The 27,105-nt window shown below is 38.2% G+C and overlaps 1 protein-coding gene across 1 annotated transcript in view; it reads right to left on the minus strand.

Moving 5' to 3' along the window:
• Positions 1–3,854: 3,854 nt before the first annotated feature.
• Positions 3,855–27,105, minus strand: part of zdhhc9 (zinc finger DHHC-type palmitoyltransferase 9) — a 41,524-nt gene continuing 18,273 nt past the window's right edge. The window contains exons 3-9 of the mRNA XM_012861775.3: positions 19,840–19,998; positions 15,604–15,741; positions 15,223–15,271; positions 13,576–13,678; positions 7,630–7,733; positions 7,397–7,493; positions 3,855–5,585 (exon numbers count right to left, since the gene is read on the minus strand). Of these exons, the coding sequence (XP_012717229.2) occupies positions 5,409–5,585; positions 7,397–7,493; positions 7,630–7,733; positions 13,576–13,678; positions 15,223–15,271; positions 15,604–15,741; positions 19,840–19,998 (827 nt within the window). The 3' untranslated portion in view covers positions 3,855–5,408. The remainder of the gene's footprint in view (positions 5,586–7,396; positions 7,494–7,629; positions 7,734–13,575; positions 13,679–15,222; positions 15,272–15,603; positions 15,742–19,839; positions 19,999–27,105) is intronic.

Consider the following 27,105-nt stretch of genomic DNA (forward strand, 5'->3'; position numbering starts at 1 on the left):
GTGGAGTGCACAGCTAATAACTGTCAAATTAACAGATTATCTGAGCTGATCTGCAGCTCCTCTAGATCCTCTTGGTTCCTTCTCTGGTCAACCTTCTGCTTGCTAGTCTTGTGAGTTTAGGATGTAACCTTTAGGTGGGGTGCCATGTCAAGGATGGCTTACAGATGCGAGTAAAGTCGAAACAAACAGCCAGGGCCACAACCTCCACCCTGACTTGTCTGCTGTGTTTCTTGGTCTTCATTATGCCCTTTGTTCACTAATGTTCTCTAGCAAACCTCTGAGGCCTTCACTGAACAGCTGGATTCATACTGAGATGAAAGGAGCAATAAGTAAGAAGCTTGCTGTAAAAGTAACCAAAAAGCATTCTCATTTATCAGCCGGGATGGAAGCAACATTTCCTATTCAATCGATTCGGTCCTCTCCATCAACAACCAAGTTTTTCTCCTTTCAAAATTAGAGGTATGGTCTGGAACGCGGTGTATAGGCTTTGTTTACTTCCTGGTTCCTGAGTCAGACAGTCATATTTAGTTCCCAAAGCAGAGGGCAGCATTTGGTATTTTGCGTCAGAAAAAGAGCAGCAGCCTGGAAGCCAGTAAGAGAAACGGACCAGAAATAGAACAGAATACAAAATAATTTACCTATCCTGTGAAAATAGCAGCTCAGCGGGGATTCACAACAGCAACAGACTGTTGAGGAAACAGCATAGGCTGTCCATCATGCATGTGTTGTTCCGGCTTGGAACACTAGGTGTCACTATTACTTATTCCTCCTTTAAGTTACACCCAGGTGGTTAGGGTTTGGTTTAACTGCATTTTATTTAGAGGTATCAGAGTAATGAGAGTATTTTTTAAATTTGAGTTAGAGTTGTCCACCTGCATGCAGAAAGCAAAACTAGCCCTGAATCTATCTTTTAAAAAGCAGACTGACTGAGTTTAAAAAAACAACAACAACATACATGCAGAAATATTAAGCACAGACTGCAGTAGAGCTTTATGATTCATATTTACAAGTAATAAGAAGCGACTTTAAATTGCTAAAGTAAACTGACAACGTGATCCAAGGAAGCAATGTTAAACAGTGGGACGAAAAGTGGAGAACCAGAGATATATTTAGCATATGTTTGTGTTAGTGTGTAACATTTTTATGCACCAATAAGCAGCAGAAAAGTCCTCCTTCTTGGACCTGGGTAATATTTGCTGCTACATTTCAGGGAGTAAAACAAGCTTCCTCCCTCATCCTCAGTGTTCACACTGTATTCACCATGAACAGGGAAAGCGCAGGGTACATCCTGGACCAGCCACACATTTAAACATGCCTAACATTCCAGGTTTCTGGGGGACGAAAGGTAGAGAACCCACTGGTGCTCACGGAGAACAAACTCCAGACAGAAAGCATCCAGCAGAAAACCAAAAAACCTTCTTTTTGATCCAGTGAGGCACCAATGCAAACACATCTGCATGCACAACAATATGTAAATTACGAAAGAAAAAAAGTCTTTAGGAAGGCCCCTTTATAGTAAGACAACATTGTTTATTTAATGGACACACAGATCATGTAAAAAGAAGTGAAGCAATCTGAATGAAATACATAGAATCACAGTGTTGATACCAAACAAAGAGAACATAAATAATAATTTCATCAAAGTATCTGTATATATAATGCAGTGTAATTGACTGATCAGAGCATTCAGGTCTGACTTTTATTCAAACAGAGGAATTATAAATACAAGAGCTCAAACTGGTCTTCAAACAGTCAGCAAAAAAACAAACAAAAAAAAAAACATAAAAGTCCATCAGTCCCTTTAAAATGGGCTTTCAAATGTACAAACATCCCTTTTCTCTAATATCAACTAAGTACATTCTTGTTTCTCTTCAACAACACCAAGCTGTCTTAAAATGCCTCCCATAAAGTAAAGGAGTTCAGCTTTTAGTTAAGCACTTTTGTACCAGCAATTTAACATTTAATAGAGTACGGAAACAATACAGCATCATAGTGGCAACAGTTTGGCGTTAGACAGAATTTGCAACTTTGAAAGCTGCTTTTGAAATGTAAACTTTTGCTATTGTTTTATAGGTCATCAGAGTGTATTAGTGTTATATCAACAAATTTGTAGTGGCCAAATTTGTCATTTTAAACTATTTTTGGAACCAACAAAAACAAAGACATTTTTGTTGACTTATACTTTGGCCTGATCTTATAGTAATACATTTTTTACAAGTGCCTTTCTTACATTTGTCTCAGATTTTACACAAAATTCCTTCCTTGGGTACCCTTGAGTGTTGCCTTAAACATTTCTAGGAGATTAGGGAAAAACTAAACTCCTTTGACTCTCAAATCTTTTTTGGGCAGATTTGTCTGATGTAATACTTTATGTCTACACAAATAAGATTCACAAACACAAACTCTGTCTTGCATACAATACAGTCACTACTACAGACTCTCGCTATCAGCTAACACCTTCTAAACACTAACGTGAAAATATAGAGCGCATCATCCCGCTTTCTCTGTGATAACAAGCCTATCATAGCCGTCTGTGGCGTCAGGTGCTTCAGTCGTATAGGTGCAACGCAGGAGCAACCGTCACAGCAAAGATCAAGAGACGTGAGAGGCAGCGGATGGCAAGAAGGGGGAATATGCTAGGACCTGTCAGGATTTACAGAAGATGCTGAACAATAAACCCCAGCCACACTTATTTAATTTACCTCCTATAACAATATACAATTAAACCATGGTTTTGCTTTGTGCTTTGCATCACAAACTCCATTTTCAGTAATCCATGACACAGCAACATCTGCTTATCACATGTTTTTGTGACCACATCAAAGGCGGAATACTGTTTCTCTTAATTATTTAGTTAACTTCTGGTGGAAATGTTTTTAATTATTAGGTAAAATAGATTTTTGCAGTTTCCCTTTTGTAGGAAAGAAAACTTAGATGACACTATTTTTCAATTAATTTTAAGTCTTTTGACTGTGAATTAAGAAAACTAGTTTTTCTCGATTCATCAGACCCAAATTTGGCAGCTGCTTAGCTTAGCTTAAATTTAGCAGGAAAACATCATGATTTACTCTGTTGAAAGTTGAAAATTAGACATCTCAACAGCTATATATGTTGACAAAAACTTTTTAAATTTCCAGAAAGTACAATTGTGTTTAATGTTGTTATGAGCTGTTTTCTTAGGCAGAGACTTATTTTTACAATATGTTAAACAAAGCTGAGCTAGGCTAAACTAAAGTCCCTTAAATTATTTAAGGGACTTTAGCCTAAACTAAGCTGAGACACTAGTCTATTGTATCAATCTTCATTCAGACATAATTGGTTTTAATCTACAGGAAAACGTGTAGCAACATAGCCAATATTTCTTCTAAAAAGCAAATTGTATTTTGAATATCTAAAAAACATAAAGTGAATCTTTTTTTCTCGGTTAACATTGTCAAGTCTTCAGTTTCTGATTTTTAAAGCAAAAAAATATTTTTTTTTTCGGGTCCCTTTTTAATGCAGGGGAAAGTTGAATGGAGGAATCACTGCTGCTTGGCTGAACAAATCCAACTTTAGCAGCTAGCCACCTTAGCTTAAAACTAGCTAGAAAACAGAAAAGCTTGATGTATTTTTGGTGAACACAAAAAAAATACACATTCCAGTAACAACCCATGTTAAAAGATTTTCAGTTAACATAAGCCTAAATCCAATTATTTTCATGGAGTTGTAAGCAGCTGTCTTTAGAAGGAGCTTATTTTAAAACACAAAAGGTAAATTACGCTGAATTAGGCTAAGGTAAGCTTAGAAACTAGCTCGTCCCACCAAGTTTAAGTGGTTTCAACCTACTGAAAAACCTAAGCTAAACCAACCTCAGCTAAGCTCATTTAAGCTCAGACGCTCTGCTCTTTCATCCGTTTTAAAAAAAAATTAAATTACATCTTAAATATCTAATCATCAGTTAAATTTACCGTAGACCTACTTAGGCTCAGTTAAGACAGCCAAAACTAGGCTATTTCTTCTGGTATACTTTTCTGTGTTTTTAAAAACAGTGTAAATCAAAATAGATTTTTTCAGTTTTTTTGTTAAAAAAAACACCTGAAACTTTTAGTTGTACCTTTTTCTACCTGATTGTTGCTCTTATATTTAATTTAAAAAAAACATACCTCTAGGTCGACCCAGTCAAGCACTTGTAGCTAGTTAGCTTAGCTTAAATTCAACAGAAAACAGAAAAGTCTGACTTATTCCATTTAAACATAAAATACACCCCCATACCTAGAAATAATAATCAAACATTTTACATTTAAAAAAATTAAAATTATTTTTATTGTCTTGTAGCAGTTTTCTTTAGCAGGGACTGATTTTCACACAAAAGTAATCTAAGCTAAGCTAGACTAGGCTGTGCTGAGAAACTAGCATGTCCCACCAGGTTTTTTTAGTGGCTTGAATCTGGATGGTTGCTATTTTTTTCTTCCAAAAACTCAAATCATACTTTAAATATCCTTTCTCATTAAACACTTTTAGAGAAGCTTTCCTGTTATCTAACTTGAGTTTCAGCTGCATTGATAAGGCACTGTTAATGCGAGTGTCTGCGCTCACTAGGCCTTTTCTTTCTTTTCTCAGACTCAGAGGCTCAATACCATCTGGAGTTTCATCCTTTTAGAAGCCCCAACACCACACTACATCCTAGGTTAATGAAAAAAAATGGAAATACAGCAGTTGAGATCGATTTAAAAAAAGATGCACGAATGCACACACGTGAGAACAGTACTGAATGCAGCAATATCAGAAGACAAGGTAGACGTCCTCTTGAAGGAGTTTGATCAGTTAAGGATTTGCACATCCTCCTCCTGTTTGGACATCACATGTACTCATAGAGGTTATAACCGCTTATCCCCAATTTTAACAAAGTTGCTTGTCCCGCCGTATAATGGTTTGCATAGGGTGTGTAATTTATGTACAGCAAAGATGACTATTGATTTAACAGATGTTCAGAAATCAAACCCTTCGTCTCTGATGCTTGCTAGGAAGTATATTTAAACTGGCCTCTGACAATAAATTTAATTTTACAATTTCAAATAATGAACAAATAGATCAACAGTCAGCATAAGATCTCCAAGCAGTGTCTCTCCTTTGTGTCTTTTCCATGCAGTGTTCAGGAGACTGGAAGTTGCTGATTTTCCCACATTATTCAGTCCTCCTCCTGCAAGAGTTAAACGTCAATCAAACTTCTCAGCAGCAACTGCCGGTAAGAGTTAGGAGGACTGGGAGCTTTAGCCGGAGCTCCAGTCCTTTAGGGGAAGTTGGGATGAGAGCCAAAGATTAACTGAGTCACCATCATAGTATCAGATATTGATTATTAGTGTTTTCAGTTTATAGGTCGACAGAATGCTAGAAAGCCGGCTCCGACCAGGTCCACCCACTTTATCCAGCTAATGGTTTTTGGCAATGGACGTCTCCACGTCCGTCTCAGGGGAAGCTAGAGGTGGTATCTTCGGAGCCGGGGACTGGTCTTCTTTAGGGGAGGGGCTCTTTTCTGCTGAAGCCGCAATGCTTGGTTTGACATCATCAGGTGTGTGCTCATTGGGGATGAGTGGAGCTGTGGTTTTCTGTGGGAAAGATACAGTCAAAGCAGTAATTGATGAGCTGTTTATGAAGAGTAGCACAAAAAATTCATACATGTTTAACTTTTTCTAGCCTTGGTGTATTTTAATTGTATTTCATGTGATATAACAACACACAGCATTGAATAATTGTGAGTTGGAAGGCAAAATAATCATGTTTCACTTAACAGTTACAAATCCGAACGCTGAGGGATGGGTTTGTATTCACCATCTTGAGTCAATAGTTTGTAAAATCACATTCTGCTGCAATTAGTGCTACAAGTCTTTTGGGGGATGTCTCTACTAAGTTTGCTCATCTACCCACAAAATTATTTCCCCCTTACGTCCTCGCAAAATTGCTCAAGCTGAGTAACATTAGAAGTAGAGCATCTAAACACAGATTTTTCAACTGTGCTACAGATTCTTTATTGGGCACAGGTATAGATGTGGCAATTCTAATACCTGAATATGCTTCGATCTAAATCATTCCTTTGCAGCTCCGGCTGCATGTTTAGGGTGGTTTTCATGCTCGAAGCTGAAACTCTGCCTAAAGTTTTCAAACCTCTAATAGTTTAAAGACCAAACAGATTCCCTGTCCTCCTAAAGAAAGGCCTTTCCACAGCATGATGCTGCCACCACCATGATGAGCACACATAATATTTCACACAAATGTGTTGAAAAAAATTAATTTGTGCCTCCCCTTAAAGAACCTTCTTCACCCTGCTTCTGGAAAACTGCAAACAGGACTTATTAGGTTTGTTTTTCCAGAAAAATAGTCGTCCTGCCGACAGATTCTGCCAGCTGAGCTGCACATCTCTGCTGCTAAGCTGAGAGAGTCTCTAAAGTTAACTCTCCTTGCCTGAGCGGCCATTTTAGGGGAGCGGCCATCAATTTGTAGGTTTGCTCTTTCAATTTTATATAGGACTAATTTTACAGAATAAATATGCACGCTACACTTTTTAGATTTCTATTAGTCAAAGCTTTTTAAAATCATGTATTATTGTCCTCACACATTACAATTATGGGCTGCTTTGTGTTAGCCTTTCACAGAAAATCTTAATAATGTAGGTAAATTGATGGTCTTAACATGATTAATTAAGTTCAAGGGGTGTGAATACTTTTTCAAGGCACTGTAAAAACAGGTAGTTACAGACCACACACTCATTGTCCAAATCTTAAAGCATACTGTTTTTCAAATATTCACACTCATTCTGGACGCCATGTTTAAAACAAACACCTGGCTGCGAAAGGAAAAAAAAGTTAATTAAAAAGAACTCTAACAGCTACAGTTATGGTTTATAGACGAAGTAAACTAATCACTACTAAACAGTGGTTACTATTTTGTTTGACCTGAATCCTCAAAAGACATAATGGAAAAGTTTGTGAAAATTACAATATTTTTTGTGTCTTTATCTATTGTATTGCCAGTTTACAATTTCTTTGTCAAAATTACAGTACCTTAAGGTTTTGTGTCCTAAAAATGAACAAAAACTAGTTTTAAAACGTCTTTAAATAAGAAATCCTCTTTTGACAACACAACAATTTGTGCAATTGCTTTCAGGACGTATCAGTGATACGGAATGAAGTAAAATACAACTGGGATAAAGAATTACTACAGCAAAGCTGCTGAAAAAGCTTACTAATAAAAACATGATTAAACATTGCAAATGAAAACTCAAATTAGCTGCTCTATATGGCAGACCAAGAGTAGTTAAATATCTGCTATGAGCTGTTTTCGCATCTTGCAGCAGAGGAGCACACGCCTGCAGAGGAGTGTGTGTGAACGCGTAGGCTGCAGCGTGAATCAATGCACTCACCGTAGTTTGTGCCACTGGGTTGTCCAAGGAGCAAGGTCCTTCACTGGCCACAAAAGCAGGCGAATCCTCCCGCATCAGCCCTCGTCTGTCCAGGACGCTGGAGAGTGAGGGCAGAAAAACAGGTCACCTACTGCATGTATTGCTCATTACTGACAACAACAAGGACTTAATGGAGTAAACGGAAATAAAAAAAATGCTTTACATATAACAACTGAAGGGCGGGGGGGACTAACCTTGGGTAAGTCGGCCCACACAGAACCTCACAGCAGTTCTTGATGATGTTCTTGTGGCTGTAAGGATTCTGGCCTCTGTTCTTTCCAGACCAGGAGCCTTTAATCTGAGAAAAACAAAATGCATCAATTAGTGCAGCAGCAAAACAACAACCCGTACACGCCCTACAAAGTCAACCAGTTCACTCCCACATCCCCTCTTGGTGCTTATACCTTATTCAAAAGCATGCTTCCGTTTTTAGATGTTACCCCCCACTGGCTTTGGTTTGACCTACTAAAATTCATCGTGCAGGATTAAATGATTCCTGCTTTAAAAAGGAACTCTGTTTGCCAACCGCCGACAAACAAGGAGAGCGCCGAAAGATTAAAAACACTTTGTTAATTCATGACCATGCTTTATGAGTTGCATTGGCTCCTGCTTTGCCCTTTAGATGAAAAGTTGCTGGTAAAGTACCAGAAATACCTCTAAATTATCAATGCTGCTTCTCCACTACATAGCGGGGTGTACAACTGGGCTCAAGATAATTGCAGGAGAGCTTGTTCAGGATGCAAATAACTGAACAATCCCAGATTTAAGCTTGATCACAGCTTAATTTTGATGTGAAAACAATTCTAAGATAAGTAAAACCTTCCTTAATGTGATAGATTAACACATAGTAGCAAATAATTGAGAGGAAGGATGCGTCACATAGATTTAAACACTTCTTTTAAATTCATTTTTAAGGGTGCGATAAAGGGAATTGGTTCCAGCAGATTTTATTTAAAGGGCGTTTAATATAAATGCATGCCACAGTGTTCAGATTGGTATTTGTAAAAAAGAAATTCAGAAATCTTCTGTCATTTTTATTCCACGCCATAACGGTTAACCGCTTTGTGTTGGTGTTAGGGCTGGATGATATAGAAAAAAAGCATATTGATAAAATAGAAAATCATATTGATCGATATCGATAATTATCAACAAATTCAAAACATATTTTAAGTGCAGCCCTGGTTATTTTATGCTGTTGCTTAGCGACCTAATTCTAAATACAGAACACATAAACACTGAATTAAAATTGAACCCTTTATTCCACTAACTTTTTACCAAAACTACAAGTTTTTAAAAAAGAAAAAAAAACATGTGCTCTCTGAACTCTTTGAAGGGGGCGGAGCTTGGTGACAGAGCATTCCTGGGTCTGCGTTGTGATTGGTTGGGAGGATGTAATGACTGTAATATTAACCTACATGGCTAGAATGCAAAAGGAAGGAAAATTGTTATTCTATTGAACTTATTATTGACCCCCTTTTTTTCTATCATCAATATACGTCTATCGATGGATATACATTGTTATTGAATTATCGTCCAGCCCTAGTTTGTAAGTCATATAAAACCCTAACATAGTACAATAATAGATGCCACATGAAAAAGTTTAAGGAACCATTTATTTAAGGCGCCGCACAAGTTGGGTAACCCTTGTGTGTGCCTCAGTGGTACAAACAGGAACTGATAAGTACATCTGTAGTCTGTGACAAGACTCGTGTTAAACAGCATGAACTGGCTGACCCTCCCGCAAGACAGAGAAGAAAGAAAAAGGGCTTTGTGTGCTATATATGTAGGTCATCAGGCTGCACAAGGTGCCTCTGCTCTGCATGCTGCTGTGCATCTGTAGGACTGACAGCATGTGTGTCATCTATGGAAAACCAGAGAAGCTGCACCACTCAAGGTGCCTTCAATCATTCACCCTGACTCGCCTGTCTCACCCTCCTCTCTGCCCGAGCAGTATTTCTGGCTCCCAGCCCCTGCAGGTATCGATGCATCTATTATTAGGCGCCATCACAAACACTGAAACGACCGGGCTGACAGCCAACGCTTCTTCTCCTGCAGCAAACACCACAATCTAGGTGCACGTTGCAATGCTTCATTTCTGATTAAATGAACGAAAAAATGAGGCCAGTCTTCCCACTGGAAAGAAGTAAGGGGAGTATAAATTAATCATTATAACAAAGTACGAGAGCACTCTTCTGCTTTCAGCTTTCTGGAAGCTTGAACAACTAACGTCATCCTTCCTGCTTCTCGTCAGAGCTTCAGCAGTTAGATGATGGCTTTAAAAATAAAGAAAACATAAAAGTTTACACACCAGGATATGCACAGATACAAAATAACACTCAATTGCTGTACAACCTCCTGAATTAATGACCAAACACAAAAAAAAATGATCAATTGTTCTATTTTTGTCTGATTTGGGCCTCAGAAGCTTCGTCTAAATGTAGCCGAGAGGTGCAGAGAAAGAAACGGACGAGTCTGTTTTGCCCTCATGATGTGTCAACGCTTTTGCTAAGAATAGATGCTATTTTTATGTCATTTTAGATGATTAGATAACATCAACACAACAGCTATTTTAGATTTAAGCTGATTTACCCAAAAAAATATGTGAAATGGCTCAGAAGCTGCACCAGAGTGCACAGATATTCATCTCCAGCAACGTAAAAATATTAAGAAAAAGGGGCAAAGATGGAAAGAATGTTGACGTCTTCACTTTAAACTATCTTATATGCAACTACATGTCTAATATCCCAAGGAGATAAAAAATCATATTTTTTACAACAGTTGTAAAAAAAAAAAAAAAGGTTACAACGCAGTGGCCTTGCTGTACAAGCTACAGTTTACAAGCCCCTCTGTCCTTGAACAAGGTGCTGCAGCTGTCACAGCAACTGCTATCTGCCCCTAGATGCTGCAGTGTTTATACCTCTATCTTGCCTGTGTGCCTTCCCACACCAAAGAGGCCGGGTTTCTGATTACTGTAATTACGCATATCAATAATTATTTACACTGTCTTGGAAATTTCATAAATACTGAGTGTTAAACAAGTCTTCAAGCTTAGTAAAAAAATAATAAAAAATGTGCCGGTCTGTTGCGGTGAAGAAAGAGCTGAGCTAAAAAGCAAAGCTCTCAATTTATCGGTGCGTTTGCAATCCGACGCTCATCTGTGGTCATGATGTATAGATCATGACTAAAAGAACGAGATCTGGGATACAAACGGTCGAAATTAGCTTCCTCCGGGGAATGGCTGGGTTCAGCCTTAGCGATACGGTGAGGAGCTCTGTTATCCAGGGGAGCTCAAAGTAGAGCCGCTGCTTCTCCGCATCAAAAGGGAGTCGGTTCAGGTGGTTTGGACATCCGATCAGGATATCCCCTGGACGCCTCATTTTGGGGGCTTTTTGAGCACGTCCAACTGGGAGGGGACCCCGGGTAAGACCCATACCACGCTGGAGGGAATATATATCACGTCTGGCCTGTGAACACCTTATGATTCCCCAGAAGGATGAAATAGCTTTTACTTTTCTGGTTCCAGCTAAGCATGGGTTGTCTTACTGTTTCAAGAAATGCAAAATATGATTATTTTAATAATCTCTGCCGGCTTTAACAAAGATGTTATCTACTCAACCCTGGTTATATTCGTTATAACCGCCTGTTTGAAATTACAGTTTAAAGGTTTGTTTCAAACCCAATTCATCCTGTGAACGGTAGCCCGTTGTTTCTCTTTAGAAACATCTCCCCCTGTTCATTTATCCGCTTCATACAGCTGTAGATAAATATATTTTGAGACTTTAAAGCTGTTTCATACATTTAACATGTGTTTCATTGATAATACACACAATTACACTATTAACTTTGTCTGATTCAGTCCTTTAATATGTATCCAGTTCTCAGCTCTCATGTGTTTAGTTTAATCTCTGCAGAGGGAAAAAAAAATAACCAGAGTGATTTTTTTACATTTTCATTCATCCATTATTATTATTATTATTATTATTATTATTATTATTATTATTATTATTATTATTATTATTATTATTATTATTGTTGTTGTTGCCCACAGTTCTTCTGAAGTAAGTCTGCAATGGTGGAGAAATTTTATCCCCCAGTGATTGGTAAATCATCATTTTAAATGTGATTTTAAATAATTCTAAATGTGACAACAGCACCCCCTGCTGTTTGGTCTGTAACTGCAGTCTGTAGTATGATAAATACTATTTATATACTCCTAAAAAAGTACAAAGCCTAATGTAACTGAAGTTTGTCTAATATTAATGGCTTTGCCATGTAATGTTCAAAGCTAGTTAAAAGTAACACGCCGTCTTTCATGAAATGTCCACAGGCAATGAACATTATTGTTTCATCCTGTGTTTTGACTGCAGGTACGAGTTTAGATTGTTGTTAATATTATATAATTAAAAAGGTGTAGCAATGCTGAAGCATTCTAGTTGTTAGAAACCATTGTTGTATGTTGTATGTATGTATGTATGTACATTTTAAAAGGGATTCTGGGTAATCTTCAGAAAGACAGCTTCAATGCATTAAAACAGAAAAGTTACATTTATTTATTTAGATTTATTTATTAAATTACGTTTTTCTGGCCCTCAAGTACTTTTGAATTGACAATTTTGGCCCACATGACAAAAGTTTGGACACTCCTGGCCTTGGCCAACTTTATGTAGAGCAACAACCCCTTTTTTCAGATCCTTAGAGACCTCTTTGCCTTGAGGTGCCATGTTGAACTTCCAATGACCAGCACAAGAGAATGTGAGAGCCATAACACCAAATCTAACACAGCTGCTCCCCATTCACACCTGACACCCTGTAACACTAATGGGACACATGACAACAGTGTGGGAAAATGGCTAATTAGGTACAATTTGGACATTTTCACCCAGGGGGGTACTCACTTTTGTTGCCAGTGGTTTAAAATTATTAGTTATTTAGAGAGGACAGCAAATTTACACTGTTATATAAACTGTACACCAACTACATTGTGTCAAATCTTCATTATTATATATTATATATTATAATATATAATATTTAGAATATTATTCTTCATATTACATATGAAATATTTGCCAAAACAAGTTTTATCCTGCCATGCACCAATAGCAGGCCCAGAGGTCTATATCAACTATGAAGACGTACTAAGCGCAATGCACGGTGTCTAATATGTGAACTACTAACAGAGCTCATCACACGTCCAAACAAGGACGCTCTGTAGACACAACACAGGAACAAAGAGGCCCTCGTGTCTTTACAGGCTCAACTGTGCAGACAGTGAATTATTGTTTATTTCTGCATGATCTATGTGTCATCAAGGGAAACGCAGCCGGCCCTTATAAACAGAAAACTCTCTTATAGGTTGCAGTCAGATTTGACCCAGTTAGACGGCATTAACAAAAACAAAACAAACTGAAATCTTTTCTGTTCGTTTAAAAGTCCACAAACATTCACAATTAACCAAAACCTGGAACCATATTTTACTTTATTTCCATTGTCTACCTGGTGGCTTGTTTTAGCAAGAGACTGCTGGATGTTGAACGCTCAGGAGTCGTTACTTAACAAAGCGGCTGATCTTTGTTGCCAGGATACGTTTATTGCACGAGCTTATAAACTACAGCCTCTTTTGATACCTCCTAATGAGCTATAATTGTTCCTAAACTCTGCTGTCATGTTTTACATCTATGAAGTGTCTCTCCTTCATAATGTAACTGACTGATACAGTCAGTTTTTATAAGTTTTCTTGGTTTCATCCATCCTTTGTCTCTAGGGCTGGTGTCAACCTCCAGCAGAGCACCCACTGGACCAGCCGCCCTCAGAGGGCATGCACACACTTGTCCTTAGGGTCAATTTTCATTTCAGACTGTGGTAGGAAGTTGTAGTACCAAAGGAGAATCCCTGCATGCATGAAGGGAACCTGCACACTCCATGCAGAAAGACCCCGGACTGGGATTTGAGCCCAGTTCCTTCTTGGCTCAAGGAAGCAGCTTTCACAAAGTTTTCTACGTGTCATTTATGTTTCTTGCCAGTTTAACTGTTTCTTGTCTGACTCACAACCCACTTAGAAACTGTTTTTTCCCTCAAAGACCATGTTAAGGCTAAAAAAAAAAAAAAAAAAAGAAAAGAAAAGAAAGAAAAGGTGCACTTACGTCCTCGTTTGTAGTCTGGTTGAGAGAGATCAGGTATGTGTGGAAGCCAGTCAGTCCCACCATTGACCACAGGGTGAAGAAGCACACCAGCATCTCCAGTACCGTGAGCTCCGGTTAAGGAAGACCACAGTGTGTCTGAGTTATGATTAAACAGTGAACAGAAGGTGATGCTACAACAGCAGGAAGATATATAATGTGCTTATAGCTGGTGAATGTCAGTGGCAGAACAAAGAGGAATACAGGGATGAAGAGAGTCGTTTAAAGAGAAAACACTGAATTAATTGTTGATTTTAAGTTATGGTAGACTAAAACCATATTTTAATTTAATTAATATTTTCAGGGAACTTTTTAAGGGTTTGACATTGAGAGCTTTTATTAATACTTAAAGCAATGAGAACATGTGGCTACATGGCAGAACTTGTGACGAACCTCTGTGCTTTTGTTGGGAACCACACTGCAAAAAGGGAACTAAAAGTATGTAAAATTGTCTTGAAATTACTGTATTTTTCCTTGATTTGAGCAGCTAAATAAGACTATTTGCCAATGGAATAAGAGTTTTGCACTTAAAATAAGAATATTTCATCACATCATCTTATTTCAAGTGCATGATATCTAATTATCTTATTTTAGGGGTAAATATACTCATTCCACTGGCAAAAAGTCTTATTTAGCTGCTCAAATCAAAGGAAAATATACAAATTTTAAGAAAATTTAGCTTACTTTTAGTTCCCTTTTTGCAGTGCAAATAGTACCAAATTACCAAAGTAAAGGAGCTGTAACTTTAAATGAGATATAGACTCTCAGAAGAACTGTAGTATAAAAATTCTGCCGTAAACTCAATTTAAAGGTCAACAACTGGGAAGAATAAAGCCAAACAAACACGTGGAGCTAAAAGCTGAGCAAGAACTACTTGCATTTGCACAAGCCAAACAGCTATATAAGCCAAACAGCTATATATATATATATATATATATATATATATATATATATATATATATATATATATATATATATGTGTGTGTGTGTGTGTGCAAGTAGTTCTTGCTCTTACAGACAGACAGACAGACAGACAGACAGACAGACAGACAGACAGACAGACAGACAGACAGACAGACAGACAGACAGACAGACAGACAGACAGACAGACAGACAGACAGACAGACAGACAGACAGACAGACAGACAGACAGACAGATAGATAGATAGATAGATAGATAGATAGATAGATAGATAGAATTGATTTACTGAAACTTAAGGACTTTTTAATGATAACCTAATATATTGAGATGCATCTGCACTACAGTTTGGTCGATCAAGTCATCTGGTTGATCAAACTTTCATTTAAGGTTATTTAAGAGTGAAGCACATCATTAAGTTCAAGTAAAGCTCCAGCTCCCCTAGAATGGGAATGAGAAAAAGGAGATGGCAGGATTGTAAAAAGCCAGAAACTGAAGGAATAAATCAATCCCAGAGTAACCCTTTTAACAGTACTGCGCGTTACTGATGAATGAAAACAGAGACTGGGACCAAAGGAAGCCCAGAAGGCAGTAGTATCAGCAGCAGTTTTAGCTCCATGGTTCCTGGTGTCCTTGAAACATGGCGCACACACACACACATGCACAAAATGTATTCAGATCTAAAAGGATATGTTCCAGGTGTTTCCTTCAAGGTTTTCAAAAAGCCTGAATCCACTGAGCCTGAGCACAAAGAGAGACACAGAGAGGAAAAAACAGGGAGTTCATTGTACTGAAGAGTGCCACTCCTACAGAGTACATGTTATCAAAATAAGTCCAAACGCTAATCAACCTGAGAGGAAAACATTGCTATCTCCCTGTGGTTCCGCCATCTTTCAGTAAAAACAAGAGCGACGCAGTCATATCCGGCTGGTTCTGTGTGCTCCAGGCGAAGCACAGAGACATGCATTCACGCATGGACTAGGAGTTGCTGTTAAGCTCATGTTACACGCCCGTCCTTCCAGATATGTCACATTCCTGCAGCCGTGCTCGACAAGTGATGCCATAGTACTCACGCATTACGACGTGGACGATGTTGAAGGCGAAGATGTAGATGGTGAGCAGGGACAGGGTCAGGGTGAACAGGTAGAAGTACCTGTAGTTCCTCTTGCCCACGCAGTTGCCCACCCACGGACAATGGTGGTCGAAACGATCTGAAAAAGAAAAAAGAAAAAAAAACAACGCTGTCTATAAACATGTGAGAAACAAAAGTGCAACTAGAGAAATCAAATGTGTGAAAAATACAACAGCTTTGCGGATCGGTTTCTGTAAACCGAGAGTCTAAATATAGAGCTCACTTCCTCGCTCCAACTTTGGAGCGCAGCCAGGCGAAAGCAAGGCAGGGTCAACATGAACGACAGAGGTAAACATTACTGTACGGCTATTTTTCTCTGCAGCAGACCCGCGTGTGCTTTCCAGATACAGTTTCACAACAAAATACAGTAAATTCTGAAATATACAACACAGGGAAGTAGCTTTTAGGAGCAACACCAGTCAAATATTTTGTTAAACATCCCTCAAGAATTTACACATTTTCTCTTGAGTTTATGCTACTCGTTGTTTTTCAGAAGACAAAACTTATTGGTAAAGCCCAAATTTCCTTCATTGTCTTGATCTAGTTTAACGTCTGCTTTACATCAGGGGTGTCAAACTCATTTTGGTTTAGGGGCCGCATACAGCTTAATCTGATCTGAAGAGGGCCACACGAGTAAACTCATTGCAAGATTAAATAGAACTAATAAAAGTGGACTTGTTGTTGATTTTTATATTAAATGAATTTCACTTTTACACAATATATTATGAATAACTTCAGCGTTTTTAAGAAAAGTATGTGCAATTTCAACAATACTTTTACTCAGTTAAACATTTACTTGTGCATTATGCATAAGAACTGATCACAGTAATTGTACAATGTTGAAAAACATTTATTCACATTTTTTGGAACTTAAAAACACTGTCCTGCATGACAAAATACATCAAACAGACAAAAATTAAGAAATGATTTAAAATCAATTTACCACATCTGAAGCTCAGTGCTACCATCTGCTGATTAAAACACAGCACTCCTGGTGGACAATATAGGAACTGCAGATTTTCAATTAAATGAAGTACATGTTTTTTTCAATAATTTTTTGTCGTTCTCTTCCTTTTATCTCTTCTTTCTTTCACCTTTTCTTTTTTTCTTCTTGTTCTTCCTTTCCTCTCCTACTTTCCCATTGTAGTGTCCATATCATTTGAAATATTCCCCGCATGAATCATAATAAAACTATTTACATTCATAAATCAAGCGGAGCACTATGGCAAAAGCAGTACTGCTCCACTTGTGAAAGTCAAATCTGATGAGCTCTTTTGGGCATGAAGACAACAATTCTTATTGCCACATTATTTGCTTTTAAAAAGTTGACAAAACTTGCACTACTCGCCGATGAAACTAAAACATGATGATTTTGACGTTCCTCACACAAACTTTATTAAAAAAGTTCAAGACTTTTCAGTACTTTAAGTCCACCCTAAAAAGTAATGTACTGAAGCTTAATATAAATCTGTACCAATTATTTCTCAAGCAAACAGGGTTTAAATATGTAATCTGCAAATGTAAGGAAAAGCTACAGCAATAGCACTGTCACAGAAACATAGGCTTAAGATATATGTGATGTATTTAATGTAACATTAACATTGGTGAACTCAGAGCACCTCCACTTTGAAAAAAAAAAAAAACGCATCTTCCAGTGTGCCTGGCAACAGCAGTCATTTCAGGATTGGGCCCAACGGAGCAGCTAACAGGGTTGCTGGCTGACGCCGTGTCTGTCTGTGTTACACAGATGCACGTACAGAGCAGCAGGACAGTCATTGTTGACTCCGTTTAAGAGATTTTAATGACGCAAGCATTACGCCTGCGTTATATTTCAAACCAAGCTGGGATTTCTTATGCTTCTAGCAGACAAAATTCAACTGCACTCAAACCTAAAATTTATTCTGTGTTGGACCACAAGAGCAGTGATTTGCATGTCATAGGTTGGGACAAACATTAAGGTCGCATAAAGCTTGTCTATAGTATCGAGGGATCAAGGCGTGCCGCTGTGTAATGCCGGGCGTCTCTACAGCAGGTGCGCACAGACGGCCAGTGTTCACAATGACTAAGCATTTATTCCCTCACTGAGGCTCCGCTGTCTCCTCGCATATCGGCCATGAACCCTAAGCCTTCCTTCAAACACATCCCTCAGTCATCAGCAGCCAAATCACTTTTATTCTGCGGGGTCAGGAGGTGACACGCCCTGGCAGCTCCAGACTCAACGAAGGCACATTCACCGCTCAGACCGCCTTCAAAGCACATAAACCACGAATACTAGTGCCCTGTCTGCTGAGTTCGACGTTCATTTTTAAAGCTTTTGAAATTCTATCACGAATGCAAACTAGATATGTCTGAACTGCAGGCAGTTTTCAAACATTTTTAGGGAATTCGTCCTGCAATTGGAGGGTTTGCCTGCTGGCCTCAGTCCTCCCCAGGGCAGCTGTGGCTACTAGCATAGCTCACCACCGTCAGGGTGTGAATGACTGACTATAAAGGGTTTTAGGGTATTCAGTACAAGCCATTTACCATTTAAACTGTTTCTAACTCAAATACACTCCTTTTATCTCTCTCTGTTAAACCTGCACAACAGCTGTGGCATGAAGCAACCTTTAAACTTGGAACTTTCATCTCCAGAGACTCTAATCTCCTCACTTCAGCTAGCCAGCTGGATGACATTACTTAGTCAAAGTGAATATAGAGCAGCTCTATCGTAATAAAACAGATTTTTTGTTTTTCATAAAATCCATTTGCATGAGCCTAAGCAAAAGACCACAAATGTTAACCATCTAATTTCCATTTTGATTAAAGTAGCTCAGACGTCATTAATGTTGATTTTGTTAAAAGTTTTACTGTAAAACTGCTTTAACGTGGTATCAGGAGTACATTTTTAAGATTTTAAGGGTTGAAGCTTCAACAGCTTCGGCTCCTCTGAGGAGGCTTTCCACAAGATTTAAAAGCACGTTTGCAGGAATTTTTATCCACTCTTCCAGATGTGCATTTGTGAGGTCAGACACTGCTGTGGGACGAGAAGCCCTGGCTTGCGGTCTTTGCTCTACTTCACTCCCAGTGTGCTGTAATGGGTTGATGTCAGGTCTGTGCAGGCCGGTCATATTCAACCCCCACCAAACCTGCTCATGTCTTTATGGATCTTGTTTGGTAAACTGGGGTGTAGTCATGTTGGAACAGGAAAATGAAATGTTCTGGCATGTGTGAGCATTAGGTGGTCCTCTCAGGGAATCTAAGGGACCAAGCCAAACTCCTGAACATCAAGCCCACACCACAAACCTCAATACACAAAACTTAGACCCAATCCATCGGATTCTCTGACAGAGAGGAATATTCTTCATTGGCTTTTCCCCACTGCGGCCTGAGCTTTGCAAAGCACTTGTACGCAGCTGTTCAGCCCTGAAAACCTATTCAGTGAAGCCATCTACACGCCCTTGTTGAGGCTAATCTCAAGGCCACATGAAGGTTGGAGGTCCTCTGGGCACTATGTGCCTCAGCATCTAATGACCTCTCTATGGTTTTATGTGACCTACCTGTTCAGAGCTGAGTTACTGTCATTCCTAATCCCAATTATTTGCAACAATGAAACAATGAAATTTCATGACTTATTTCCCTATCATGGTACCACCCTGGCTATCATGAACCCCTGAGACCGACCACCTCGCCATGCACCTTGCATGCTGAGATGATGGATTTTACACACACACGTGACATTTTGGTATCACAAAATTATCAAAACAACATTCCTCTTGACATTGGAGAGACCAACAAGTTTTGATTACATTTAGGTCATTAAATAGCTTCAAATCTTAAACAAGAGAGTATTCATCTTTTGATTTTTTTTTCTTGATTACGCGTGTTGCTTAGCAGGTAGACTCATTAATCTTCTGGATTTGACTTGATTAGACAGTAATTGGTTTATAATGGACATCTTTTTTTTCTAGAGCCGTTAAATAATTATTTTTCAGGTTAAATCAGCCCTAAACCATAAGTAACCTTCTTCTTCTTCTTGAATACAGGTGTTAGCTTAAAGGACAGGTGTGATTCAGGCTTTAGACGGATTAAATAGTATTGAAAATGTGTGAGACTGATTTGAAAATTTCTAACGAGCAGGCAGGTTGGTTTTTAGTCATTGAAAGCAGCTGATTTCTGCTGCAGAGCTGAGATGACGTACCGACACAGTTGTCACAGATGCTGCAGTGAGATGCCCGTGGAGGCCGGAAGATTTTGCAGGTGTAGCAATATTTGAGCTTGACGATCTGGTTGTTGATCTGGACGTTGCGGATTCGAGGTGGAGGTCGCTGCCCAGAGGGGACGTTCCCATTAGCAGCCTCTGTGGATTAAAAGGGGAAAAAAAGATGTCACCACAGAACAAATAAACTGAGCGGTATTCATCTTGAAACCTTGATGTCAGATTATACAAAATCCACCGCATCCACCGACCAAAATACTGATCTGTGTAAAATTCAGTCAATATATAATATATATATTTTAGGGCTGGGCAAGTTAACGCGTTAATTTCGCGTTAATTCATTAGACTATTAACGGCGATATTTACTTTAACGCGCGTTAACGCATTTTGCTCACATGCTTTTATTTTGTGAAGGTCTGTTGCTGCGGTGTAGGGGTTTGAATCAGAACAGTAGGTGGCGATAATGCGCCAATAACCTCGCTGTCAGCCCAGCCTCGGATTCAGAGGAAGAAAGGTGCTGGCCGCTGTAGGTACCAGATTGACTCGGGCTGCCAGATTGGCTCGGGTGCAACCCGATGACGTCTATATATGGCAACTCAACTCAAACAAACTAGATTATGCGCCCGCGGTCTCCATTTGGTACAAATCAATTTTATTTTGTTAATTTACGGTTATTTTCCTGTAAATTAGTCGAGGCATGAAAACTTTTAACATCATTTTGGAATACTTGTGTGGTAGTCTGACAATTTAATCGGTAATTTTGCAGGATCAAAGAAGTTACAACCTTAGAGAAATTTAATTCCTCCAATTTTTTTTAAGTTGTGAAGGGAAACTAAACTATAAACATTTTGGAATACTTGTGTGGTAGTCTGACAATTTAATCGGTAATTTTGAAGGATCAAAGAAGTTACAACCTTAGAGAAATTTAATTCCTCCAATTTTTTTTAAGTTGTGAAGGGAAACTAAACCATAAACTCATTTCATTTTTAATAAAAGTCAGCAGCCACATTTAATTTTATCACGGCATTCATCACTGTAAAATCAATAACGTTCATTCCTCCTTTTTGTACTGATGTTGTTCTTTCTGATCACATGTTTTTTTATTATTCCAGATGAAATTGTGATGAATTTGATTATTTTTTTATTGTGGTATTTGGTACATTTAAGATATATGCTGGATAAATTAGTCTGGCTAGCCCTTCCATTTTTGTTAACAATATTCTTCCAAACATTGAGCCAATTGTCAAATAATTGTTTTTTTTTTATTTATTTGTAAAATGGCTTGAATATTTGTTCAAGCTTTTGAGAAAAAAGAAACCGCTAAATTAACTTAATAAAATTGATTCGTTACAAATGCAGACCGCGGGCTCTATGTAGTTTGTTTGAGTGGTGTTGCCATAAGGCACGTCATCGGGAGGCGCAAGGCCCACGGAGAATCTGGTGACGTCATCGGGAGGCGCAGGGACCGGCGATTTTCTTCGTAAAATTGTCCGTTTACAAGCCGCAATCCCGCTCTCGAATAAAACCTACACCCCGCTATAATTACTTTAGTAAGTTGTCCAGACCAATTACAATATTTTGCGCAATTGAGCAAACGTTAAACCAACAATGTATAGTGACGTCATCAGAAGACGCAGGACCCGAGTCAATCTGGCAGCCCGAGTCAATCTGGTACCTACACCGGAACAAGTTTTGTGTGGACCGGAGCGGAGTCTGCATCGACGCCGTCGGTGAAGTCGCTTCTCTTTTCAAAGTATCCATGTATTTTTGCCTGTTTTTCCCCTGCCATTCACTATATCCATGCGAGAAAGCAACAACAAAAAAACGCGTGTTAACATCAAATAAACATGCAAGCATATCGAGTTAGCAAGCATTTCAGCTTAAAGTTCTTCCAGCAACGAACATGACAGAAACAAGTTAGTTGTAAAGTTAAACTTTGGTGTTGAACATAAAATGGTAATGCTGCTCCCTGCTGTTACCTCAGAAATTGCCTGTTTTTGGTAGATTTTTTCCCCATAAAGAGAATTCCCTGTCAGTGGCAATAAGCTTTAATTTATTATTATTGCTATTTTTTGTTTTACATGTTTAAGTTGAGCTTTACACTAAATATGTGTTACTGATAAGTGCTACAAATGTTACAACACTTTTGTTCATATGGCAGCAGAACATTAAAATAAAAGTGCTCTTTACACTACTTTTGAATTCATTCTTGGAGTTTGTAAATACAATGCGATTAATCGCGATTAAATATTTTAATCGTTGCCCAGCCCTAATGTATTTTAGTATTTATTTGTTTGTATGTTTTTTTTTTAATATGGACCTATTTGTGTCTTCATTAAAGTTATTATGTGCTTTTTGGGGAGCTCAGCGGTTGTTTTGAACTGTCCTATGGAGGCCATTTTTGCCGAGCCTCTTTCTTATTATTGAATCATAAGAGCTGACCTTAACGGAGGCAAATGAGCCCTACAGAGCTTTAGAAGCTTCCCCGGGTGCTTCTGTGGCCTTCTGGATGAGTTGTTGATGTGCTATTGGAGTAATTTTGATAAGCCAACCACTTATGGGAAGATTTACCACTGCTCCGCGTTTTTTCAATTAGTTTCTCCATTATTTTACATTCAATCCAAAAGCGTAAGAAGGGGTTTTATTACCTTTTCCATTAACGTTGTTTCTTATCTGCGCTGGTGTTTCTTTAGACCGGGGTTTGATGTGTTGCTTTTTGAGATTCTTCAGCCTGCTTTATGTTGTCAGACAGGTTATATTTAAGTAGTTTAATGATGCAACGGGTCTGGCAGTGATCAGGTCAAAATTTAACTCAGCTTTTCAAAATATGAGTAACGATGTATCACAGATATTTTGTGATTTAACAAGAGGGAGCGTTGTTATTTAAACACAGAACCAGAATGGTCTGAACACCTTCTTTGCCCTAATAAATTGAATCATTATTTGAAAGCTGCATTTCCTATTTTCATGTCTTATTTGGGTCTGATATTGGAGTTAGTTTGATGATCTGAAACATTTAATCTCAATTTAAAAAATAAAATAAGCAAAAGCAGAGGAAGACTAAGGGGGCCAATCTTGTGTTTGTGATTGAACGTTTAGATTTGCCTGATTATGTTACGCCGCAGAAGCCGGGAGGAGCACTAATGATCACAAGGCTGCAGGCGCGAATCCCTCAGGAAAGAAACCGCTGTGGAGAATCGACCATTAACATGCTGCAGCGCGCAGGCAAAAATGAGCACTTAATGGGAAAGAGCGAGCAAACCCATTTGAATTTCTGCCAATGCATTAAGATAAAAAAGAAATACAATATTTGTGGGAAGTTAATTATCTCAGCTGGAGAGAGTGTTCAGACAAGAGAATAAGGGTGACTCTGATTTAAGCCAATAACAATGAATCACCATTTCTCTACAGTCCTGGTTTTTGAAAATTGAAAATTGGTTTCCGGAGGGATTCGCCAGCTTCATCCATAACGCATGAAAATGGTGAACAGATCTGTTTCTGACAGCACGAGATAATTGATATTAATCATCCGTAGAAAGCTGGAGCAGTGGCCTTCAGGATAAACCAGCGGGAATAAATTTGTGAGAAAGCACTCGCAGGAATTGATGCAGGTCCCTTGGGGGGGGGCCTGGCTGGATCTGCTGGTAGCATTATGCATTCAGAGAGGATGCATTTCCCGGTATTAACGATCCTCCTCGAGAATGCCACTAACAGGCTGAGGGGACAGAAACATCCAGGCTGCAGCAGCTTCATCACGATGTCTGCCTGGTTCTTCAGATGGCTTTTTTTTTATTGAGGTAGATAGATATAGACTTTATTGATCCCAGAAGAGAATACATTTTCCACATTTGGATCAACATTAGTGCAAACAGCGTTGTATAAAACAGTATTTACTTCAAAAGTTAGCGAAAAGATCAAATTAGGAATATTAAAAACAAAAAGACAAAACTTCCAGAAACTACAGCGACTGACTATGCCATCTTATTAAAAAATATATATCTTCCTTATCATAATCCTTTGCAACAACAGAGAAATATTCTGAATAATATGTGGAGCACCTTTAAAAGTATTTATGACCCTTGAAGTTTTTAACTTTTGGTCACATTCCATACTTAATTGGATTTTATTGCTATGATCTGTGATAGATAAAGTGGTGCATAATTGTAAAGTGGAAGAAAAATTGAAAAAAAAATGTTTTTAAAAATTTTTACAAAAAAAAAAAATCTGAAATTATGGCATGCATTTGTATTTAGGTCAATATTTTTGTTGAACCACCTGTCTGCAGTTACAGCTGCAGTTTGAGGTTTGCCAACTTTGCATATCCAGAGATTAAAATGTTTGCCAGTCATTGCGCTGTAAAAACAGCTCATGCTCGGTTTGATTGGGTGGAGCGTGTCAAGAGAGTGAGCTGGTAAATTAAAGTTTTGCCCCAGATCTTTAATTGGATTTAGGTTTGGACTTTGACTAGGCCATTCTACCCGCCTAAAATGTCTTTGTTGAATTTGCTGTATGTGCATCATTTTGCCACTCTTCTATAAATACTCTTACTTAATACTAATCCTTGCCCAGCCTAACGATGATCTCCAACAAAATCACTGAGAGCTTCATAGAACAGCTGGACTCATACTGAGATTAAATTAGAAGCAGGTCGACTCTTTTTCACCAGCTCTGAAAGAGATTGACTGCTTTTCCTTTAGAGTTATCAGAATGAAGAGGGATAAAGACAAATACACACTCGTTTTTTATTTGTAAAAAAAAAACAAAAATAAATTTTGTATTGTTGAACCTAGGAACCATATTTTCCTTAAATCAGACCTGAGAACACACCATGTAGTGGTCCTGCCTGTGCTATAAGCAATGACACAATCACTGTATGGCATCGCTTAGAAGAACTTCATTTTAAATTTCTGTGTGAAAGAGCAAATAGATCCAAGCAAAGTGCAATTTACTGCTGGCAAAACCCACCAGAGCCTCACACTTGTGCTTTAAACTGAAGAAAAACATGCAATTGGGGAAATGTTTTCACACAATCATAATATTTTATCTACAGCTCACACAAGATGGTGGATGGAAGTTAAACTATCCAATGATAACTTTGCACTCATGATCAAATTGTGAATTAAAAACTCCCCTTACTGTTCATACCTAATAAGATCTGGACATTTTCTGCTCTTTGTGTGATAAAGATTGGAACTATAACATGCTGCACCTTCAGATGATAGAGAAAGTAAACAGCTTATTCTGTTTTCATTATCAGCGTGTAATGGATGGAAAGAAACACCAGCAGAGGTGATAAAGCAGGAGACTAATCATACTCACAGATTGAGCCTTTAACTGAGGATTCAAGCTTAAGATAATAAAAGAAATGAAAGAGAGGTCTCTAAAACAGCAATTCAATTAATGAATTTACCTTTGCTCTGTTGCACTCTAAAACAGTCGGCTTGCTCATCTGCAGCACAGGTGTGCGGTACCTTGCTCAGCACCTTCTAATTATCCTACCAGAACACAGAAGCCCACTAAAACTATTGTCACGCTGTATGATTCTAATGGCTGTTTGAAATTATTATTTAGAAGATCTGCTGGAAAACCCTTAAATCCCCATGCAACTCTTTGCTTCATAACGGAGAAACACAAACCTCTTGGATATGTTAATGTGTGCCGTACCGTTGTCCTTTTGTTCTGTATTTTATTGTCAATTTGTTTCACCTAAAACCTTCAAGACCTGCCTAGGGACAACTCAGATGGCAACATTAGCATCTAAATCAAATCCAGACTCTTGTAAACAAACTATTGAAACAAATATATTGATTAATAAGTCCTTATTGAATAAAACTAAATAATTTTCAAGGCAGAAATATGCTTTTAGTGTCAACATGGGAGCCCTAATCACTTTTTGACTAAAGTGAAAAAATATTTTTGGACGTTTTGAGGTATACCACAAGGGTGCGAGATAGAAAATAGAAGAAGGACCTCATGTCTTCTATTTAATTAATATGGTATATTTTTGTTGGAATAAAAGTACAAGTGACATCAAGGCAGAAATATCTTTTTAGTGGTAAGATTAAACACTTTGTGTCATCTGGAAAATGTATTTTTGGCTTATTTAGAGTACAACACAGGGGGAAAAGAACCAGATGTTTGTTATTCATGGCATACAAGAATATTGACGCAATCTACAGTAGCTATAATAAAATATATCACATCTATTAGAATATAATAAAATCCTATTTAAATATAATTTTGGTGTTAACACGGAAGCCGAATAATATTTTAGCCGGCGAAAACGTGTTGCAGATTGCATAGGAAATGGTGTCTATTACGTAATAAATAAAATGCTGTAATAAATTAAAGTTCTTTCAAGGTAGAATTATTCTTTAAGTCGTAGGTTAGACAATGTCACCTTTTGATATGTGAAAAAAATATATATTTTTGTGGTTGCTCTAAGTTGTAACACAAGAGGCAAAAGACCAGATGCTTTCTATTAAAAAATATAATATAATTAAATGTGATAACCTCGAGCCATGGCAGAAATACCTTTTAAGCACCACTCATTTTCTAGCAAAATTAAAACATGCATATTTGCCATCACATTTGGTTTTACATTTAAATAAAAGCCAAGATTCACATCCCAGCAAACAGGAGGAAAGGTTAAATCACTGACGGACAATTAAAAAGAGTTTGTTAATTAACCTTCCTAGTATCCAGAATTAAATCATTGCAGTGAGTAATTAATCCGTCCTGTTCTAGCGTCAAGTCGGATCTCAGGTCAGTTTCTGTCACCGTTCCTGCAGCCGGCTACCTTCCTGTAACAAGCTGTAACAAACTGCACTTTCTCCAGAAGGGTCATCAAGGCCAAAGCTACAGTGTTCAACTGTCATCCTACACGCTGAGTGAGTCATGGTCATAATGAGAGCAGCAAATCCATCCTCAGAGGACCGAACGCCTCGGCTCACTCTTTTACAGCCCTCCGCCGTCACGAGGAGAGAGCAGACTCCCCTCTGGTACAGAGGTGGAGCTAGAGAGGAAGAATGGATGCTTCACGAATACTACGGAGTAAAATATATTTATCTGCAGCATATATATAGTTTACAGTATTTCTTAATGGTTAAGAAGTAAAAAAAAAAAAACTCCATAAGTTCTCATTTGCGGCCATGATAAAGACTAATAAATGAAAAGACTCGGGTCCGCCTGACCATCTAAAATATTTATTCCTGAGACACATTTAGTTTGAATGCATTGGTGTGGCAT

The sequence above is a fragment of the Fundulus heteroclitus genome, chromosome 23 (assembly GCF_011125445.2).
Source record: "Fundulus heteroclitus isolate FHET01 chromosome 23, MU-UCD_Fhet_4.1, whole genome shotgun sequence".
Taxonomy (NCBI): Eukaryota; Metazoa; Chordata; class Actinopteri; order Cyprinodontiformes; family Fundulidae; genus Fundulus; species Fundulus heteroclitus.